The 7,782-nt window shown below is 31.9% G+C and overlaps 1 protein-coding gene across 1 annotated transcript in view; it reads right to left on the bottom strand.

Annotated features, from left to right (window-relative positions):
- LOC111083581 (toll-interacting protein A-like) overlaps positions 1-7,782 on the bottom strand; it is a 21,954-nt gene that overhangs the window by 5,768 nt on the left and 8,404 nt on the right. The window contains exons 5-6 of the mRNA XM_022380202.1: positions 5,620-5,772; positions 4,314-4,410 (exon numbers count right to left, since the gene is read on the bottom strand). Coding sequence (XP_022235910.1) covers positions 4,314-4,410; positions 5,620-5,772 — 250 coding nt within the window. The remainder of the gene's footprint in view (positions 1-4,313; positions 4,411-5,619; positions 5,773-7,782) is intronic.

Raw genomic sequence — 7,782 nt, 5'->3', positions numbered from 1 at the left:
ATATGTGCGCTCCACTCTTGGTATTCTTGGCGCACAAAAATATAGCTAATAAAAAGGAAAAAAGTATTATAGTTTAATTTACTGTAATCCTGTCTAAAATAATTTCAAGTGCCGCAGTTATTGAGTATTCTCACCTGTTTGTATAATGAAAGAGGTTCTATGGACACAATGACCGATTTATTACAACAGCAAACAGTTTTATCAGACACCTGCAGAAAGAGGGTGTGCACCTGGGTATTATTACTTATCTTATCCACGTGCGCATCTTTTTAATGAGACAGACAGACATACACGTGAGTGCATGCGCGCATGTATGTTTTTACTGAGGCAAGCTAGCGAAACACCACATGGAAAAGAAGTGGTTCCTTATATTACAACTTCTAATATATAGAAAAGCCAGTGCGTTTTGGTAACAATGCGTTCCAACAATGGTTTTTTTATGTCATGCTGCTTAGCAACAAAAGAATATAAGTTATACTTTTATGCTAAAATGGGTTCAGAATACACACACACTACCAACCTAATAACCAGAGCGAAACCAGGAACTTTCGCTAGTATATTGTTGCGTCCGCGAGATCACGTGACTATTCTCACGCCCTCTGCTTTCTAGAACTATCCTGTACCTTGGCGAATGCTCTAGCATTTACTAGATATAGGGTAGTCTGGTATATAAGAGGGTGACAACGTGACGAAAATAATAATGTGTGTGTGTAGACAGTGAGTAATTCAACTGCAGTCAGAAGTATTGTTGACGTTCGTTGATATAGCGTTTGCTTTAGCGCGATTGTTGAAAATAAGTGTATCGTAAAGTTATATTCAGAAACAATAAACCAGTTTTATTAAGTAAGGACTTGTGTCGCTAAAGTTTCGTCGGAACGAAGTTACGGAAAATTAATTAACAAACGGAGACGAAACAATATGTATCAATAATGGTTATAATTTTTCTAGCATTTCACGAAAACAAGATTTTTGTGTATATTTGTTCATCTCCTGTAAGTGGTCCTTAATTAGAATTTTGACTTATGTACATTTCTATGTTATTTTCAATTTGTTTTCTGATAAAGCCTTACAAATTGAACCATGCAATAAAACTGGTTATAGAAGAAATACTCCTACATGTTCTTCACTTGAATGTTTCTTATTCTGTCAGTTTCACACACGCCATTTAAGCTACGCTTTCTTGCACGCATTATGTGTTTGATCGGTAAATCATGGTATATTTGAAAAAAATACGAAAGAAACAAACTCATATAGGCGTAACTTTATTTAATGGAACTACACTTGCGAAACTTTATTTATTAAAATTGCACATAAACTAAATAATAATAAAGTAAAGTAATGATATTTATAATAGTGTACAGAGTATGAAACAGTTATGAACGTTCAGTGTATGACATGGTTTAACGAGTTGAAACCAGGAAACTTACAAAAAAACGAAGAATAAAACCTGTATTAAAAAAAAGCTCAAAAGTGTTTATAGCAGTCTATGAAAGGAACCGCAGCTAAGTTACTGCAAAGTAAAATACATGTAAAGTTGTAATGAAGGCAAACTTAGCTGAATATGCAGAAATGTCTGAATGTGTGTATACAAAGTGATAAGCATATGGTTTTGAATGAACAATGAAGGCAAACTTAGCTGAATATGCAGAAATGTCTGAATGTGTGTATACAAAGTGATAAGCATATGGTTTTGAATGAACAATGTATATTTTAGACCAAAATAAGTGGATAAAGCCCATAGAAATTGTTTTTAGTGTGATGTTTATTTTTAGGAAATTACATGCGGTTAAATGTTGCTTATGTGAAATAGTTTACAAATAAAAAAAAAACTAAAGTTGAAATGGAAGCCAGTCGTCAAGTGATGACGATCGAGAAATTTGCGAGAAAAGTTCCAGACAGACAAATGCAAGCATATTATTTATATAGATGGTCAAATATCTAAACCTACGATTTATTAATTATGATAACAAATGAAAAAAAATAATGATGAACGGAAAATGCACGAAAATATAACTTTTCTTTAAAAAAATGCTTATAAATTTCACTAAATTTAAAAAAATCTCTTACTGAATGTAAAAAACATCAATAATAATGTATTGTATTGTCATCTATAGGGTGAAAATATATTTAAGTTGTATTTGACACAGACAAGCGCCGGTTTTTATATGAAATGATCCCTTATTTAATGTATAATAGTATTTATAATTTTCCGAATATTCAAAGAAACTACTGTAAATATAATAACAAATATTAAAAATAATTAAACTAAAATCCTAACTCAAGTGAGATTTAAACGTAAGATTTCCACATGATAGGCAAGCTATATAACCACTGTGAAACCCAGTTTCTGTAATCAAATGATAAATAATTTATATCACTAATTTAAACTATCACGTTATTCTGTTCTTTTTCCTAATATTGTATTATCCTGTTCTAAATATTATAAGGTAAAAATGAAAAAAAAGTTACAAAAAATCTGAACTCCACTGAGATTTTAACGTGTTAAGACTAACCACTGAGTCATTTCGAACTTTACAAACAAATGGAGCGTTACCAACAGAGAGTGGAGTGTTACCGAGAAAGAAACTGTTGCGAACAGAGAGTGCCTTTTATGTATAATGATACTATGGCAAGAGAGTAGATTGCTATTCTGGGTATCTCTGCCTGCTTGACAGGTTTTGCCATGAAGTTCTTGCCACTATCTAGCGTGTCTTGAACTTCTCCAAAGAAGAACTCCATGTGATTGGACATTTTCATACATTCTGTAGAACAGTGGATAAGATTGCCTTCCTTGTATTTTTTTCAGTTGTGTGAGTTTCTGAAGGCTGCCTCTACTCAGTGATTGCCCTTGTTTCTGAACAGCTTCTGAACATGTTGAGCACAAAGTCTTCCTTTTTTCACTTCAGCGATGCAGTAATAGTAATAGTTATAGTAATCTGTTATATGCAGTCTTGCAGACTATTTGCTAATTACTATCACGTTTTTGCTAATACATTGTAGACTTTTAACCCAGGCTCTGGATAACCCTGGTCAAGTTAACAGTGATGCATCTAATAGCCCAAGTTTTGCAGACTGCCAAAGTTTGATGGAAGATTAGAGGAAAAGTATGTGTTATGAAGTTTCAAAAAGACGAATAATAACAAAGAAAAAGTTGCGTCTACTCACGGAACACACAAATGAGTTATCGTTTGCTTTCTAGTATTCACAACGAACTTTTATTTCCCGTTTTTGTCTCCGTTCTGGATCTCTAGGGAACCTATGCATCGTCTTTCCGCAGCTAGATCGGTTTGAAGAGCTCCAAGCTGAACAGCTAGGCATTTTTTTTAACGGGAATTACACATGAATTACAAATGAGCTTATGGCGTTTGCTCAAATGGGTAACAACATAGCGCCTTGCTGCCATGTGAGCGCGTTCTACCCAATCACAGTCTTACTCCATTGAAACCAGGTTGACCAAGCGCTCTTTATTTACGGCTCTGGTAAAGGAGACATCTTTTATAAATACTTACGTTAGGTTTGTTTATTTCTTTTATTAATGCTTTCTTAATTTCTCTTTTGTATACGTCTTGTTCATTACCAAATAAACGTTTATCTAATTAGTTATAAAGTTAGCTTGTTATGTGCTCATTTATATGAGATGTTTTTTAAGTTTTCGTTAAATATTGTTAGATGTTTAACAGTTTCACAAATATATAAAAAAACACAAAAAAATCACAATTAATTGTGTAGTATTCATTATTGTAGAGTTTGTTTAGAAAATAGTTAACTTCTAGTACAGGTTTTTATATGGATTTTGTCTCATTATCTGGGTTGTGTTTTGGGAGCTTGTTCAATATTCTTTGGTTTTCTCCCGTTTTCTACGCATAGTAAAATTCTTATGATTTGGTTATTTATAAAACAAAATCAAGAATAATTAAATAAATGTTCCGAGAGCACAAAAGTACTTAAAATGAAGAGATGATTTAGTATTTTTCATCCTATATATCCTGTATATATATATATATATATATATATAATTATTAACTATTCAATAAAATTAAGCAAGCACGCAAAGACAGTACCTTAAAGAATTAGATTTAGGATATTAGTAAACTGAAAAGTAAACTTAGATGCACCTTAATGCAAAGTTTAGATCGCAATCAGAACTTAGCAACTAGAATAACTTACTATAACTAGTATTTTTACACTGAAAACAGTAAGTTGCTAATCCCTTGTTACATTTTAAATGTATGTGGCTCATTAGGGTTGTGGGTTGTAAAAAGATAGTATTTACCTGACCAGAAAAAAAGAATGCGACTAAGTTACAGATTTACCTGGCCCAACGTGTGAGTATGACATCACAAGTGGATAATATTGTGTTGTAGCCATAACTGGTGGACATATGGGTAGAACTGGGGCAAGCAGAGGAGTCTTGAAAATGTGATTAAATAACATATATAAATTTTGAAATCTTACACTTTTATCTATGATTTATACATTTTAGTTGTATATATATATTATTATAAGATTTTATTTTAATAAAGTTTTAAGGTACTTACAGTAATAAGTATGATATTGTTTCGTGGAATACTTGATGTATCAGGTATTTGTTTCATGTGAAAAAAGTGGATTTAAATAATTTTTAAGGTATTTGGCTCTGCCTGTTGCTATACTATTTGTATGTTTTCATTCAGTAATGTAGATTGAGTATACCGATATCTATATTTGAATATCTTTATAATGTTAAATTGAAACCTTAAATAACAAAAATGTGATGTTTCATTACATTTATTACACTAACAGGGAATATAAAACATAAGTCATATTGTGATTTTTCAACACACTTACTACTCTTAATGAAAGAATGTAACACCAAGTCATGTGATTTTTCAACACACTTACTACTCTTAATGAAAGAATGTAACACCAAGTCATGTGATTTTTCAACACACTTACTACTCTTAATGAAAGAATGTAACACCAAGTCATGTGATTTTTTAACACACTTGCTACTCTTAATGAAAGAATGTAACACCAAGTCATGTGATTTTTTAACACACTTGCTACTCTTAATGAAAGAATGTAACACCAAGTCATGTGATTTTTTAACACACTTGCTACTCTTAATGGAAAAAATGTAACATTAATTCCTACTATGCTTTTTCCATCATTCTAGATGTTGTTAACAACCCCAATAATTCTTAAGGTATCTTGTAGATTTAAACACATTTGGTGAACAAAAATAAAAAAGTCAATAGATCATAATACAGTCATAAAACATTTATTCTCAACATCACGCTGATCATGAAGTTTGCTTTTACCTATAATATTCTTATTAGTGTAATCACAAATTGTGTAAAATAATTAAAACAAAATAATGGGTCAAAAGTCAATCTATCTTGAAAGCACGTTATCTTACGGTACATTTCTAAGCACAACGTTAGTATTACAGCTGATGTTATGATGCATTTATACGTACAACGTTAGTATTACAGATGATGTTATGGTAATTTTTTAAGTAGAACGTTAATATTACAGTTGATGTTATTTCGAATGAGGAATAAGGAGTTGATTATGAACATCAGCTAAGTATTTCATCAATTAATCTGATAAAATCAGTATAAAAAATGTGAAACTTACTGAACGAGAAAATGCAAGGTTAATTAATCCCTCTTCCTTATCTCCATGCTGTCCTTTAAGAGGAAACCAACACTCCAAATTTCCTCCATTTAACACAGGTTCTGGTATTTTAATGTTCCCCCAAGCCACTTTTTTATCTGCTTTGAAGGAACGCTAGTGTAAAATCAAATATAACGTACATTATCTTCGACCTTAAGTCAAATTATAGGTTAACACCAGTTACTAAAGGCTGATAAGATATATATATAACCAAAACACCAATAAGATACGAATATATATACTTATATATGTACTAGCTGGAGTACTTGTCCCCTGGACAGAAGTTATGTAAATTCATGATTAATGAAAGGTTATCTTAGGACATAAAAAGTTGCTTCCCTTGTAATTGTAATTAACACAAAACACCCATAACATCTGCAAAACGCAAAATGCAAATCCAAAAATTTGAATATCCCCATAGACTCAGTGAACCTCCATACCAGCTATGGTAAAGATCCATCCACAGGAGGAGAGGTAGTGGTAAAAAACGCAAAAATGTTAATAAAAACCGCAAAATGCAAAACTGAAAATTTGTATATGCCCCCTCATGGACCTACTGAACCTCCATACCAACTTTGGTGAAGATTCATCCAAACCATGAGAAGTAGTTACATGGACATACAACAGACAGTACTATTATATTTATATAGACATTGCGTTTATTATTTTGTTTGTTTGTTTTATCCTTGAGCGCAAAGCTACACAATGGCCTATTACGATTATCGAAATCTTGTTTTTAGCGTTATAAGCCTTCAGACTTACAGCTGAGACGCCGGCGAGCTTACTATTACGACAGCAGAAGTCATGCGACGCTGGGAGCATGCGCGCTGTAGTTTCTCGAAGGATCATGAATTTTCCTGGCTACTCTAGTTTGTTCGAGGCGCCCTCTTTTTAGTATATAAGCCTGGCGAGAAAAACCAGCGCTATTGAAGAGATATAGATAGATTTAAGAGACAGATAATTGAGTCAGGCGAATAGTAGGCACCGTAAGTAAAGTGTGTGAATCACTGTGATTTATAGCGTGTGTATAAAGGTTGTTAAATCTAAAGTAACTGTGGAAATTCTGTGTATGAACAAAGTTGTATGAAGAAAGAATAAACTAGTTTTAATTAAGAAAAAACTTGTATCACTGAAGTTCCTCGGAAATAAGTTCTACCGGAAATTATCAAACGAGCAGATTCGCAACATTACGTTCATTATAAAACCGTTTATCATAATCTATGCATACCCGCTTTTCATCATTGATAACAAGATGTTTTACAATGAAAAACAAACAAAATGTATACTTTTAATTATTACACCAATTCTACATAGAACATATTATGACTGTTGGTATTTCCAAAAATTAGTGTTCTAACATAATAACTGTTTTATGACGAAACTAATTTATAAAATATATATTTTGTTAACAACAGTGTAAAAAACATAATATTAACGAATACAAATGATTGCGTACCAGTAAAGTGTTTATTTAATTTCAGACCAAAATTTTGTTACCAGTTTGCTTTGAATGGATTCTGATAAGGTTTGGTGCTAAAGAACATTATATATCAAACTACATTCATCATTTAAATAAGAACAAATTTCTCCTACGTTAGTAAGTAAATGAGTATATTTGCCCAATCACTGAATATAAGTGAAACAAACATGTCTTTTCAATAAAACTTATACTGTTCAGTAGTAGCTAGTGAATTCTAGGAATTGATTTTTAAAGTATCATTTAATGGAAAAAAATTAAATAATTCTATCAAGAAAAGTAAAATGTTATGTAATGTTTTTGTCATTGGGAAATTACTTAATTTTCTATAGCGGGTGATATAACGCCTAATTAAAGACTACATTTACAGTTAGAACAGTATAATTTCTGGCCTGACTAACAATAGTTCATGGGCCTGATGTTTTGTTGAAGGAATGGACAGCATGGTCACAAGTAAATAGACACCACCTTTTCAGTAAAAAATGAAATTTGTCAGTCATATTCACATGAATTGATAGATTATAATTTAATTAATATCTAGTAGATCTTCCTTTCGCTTCGTGGAGTTCATTGATCCTTTCAGGCATCGTGAGAATCATTCGTCAATTTTAGATTGTGGATTTCGCCCTACTCTTGCTTCAAAACTT

This window comes from Limulus polyphemus, unplaced genomic scaffold, assembly GCF_000517525.1.
Source record: "Limulus polyphemus unplaced genomic scaffold, Limulus_polyphemus-2.1.2 Scaffold143, whole genome shotgun sequence".
Lineage (NCBI taxonomy): Eukaryota > Metazoa > Arthropoda > Merostomata > Xiphosura > Limulidae > Limulus > Limulus polyphemus.
The sequence above is the reverse complement of the archived record's forward strand: the minus strand, read 5'-3'. Positions and strand labels throughout refer to the sequence as shown.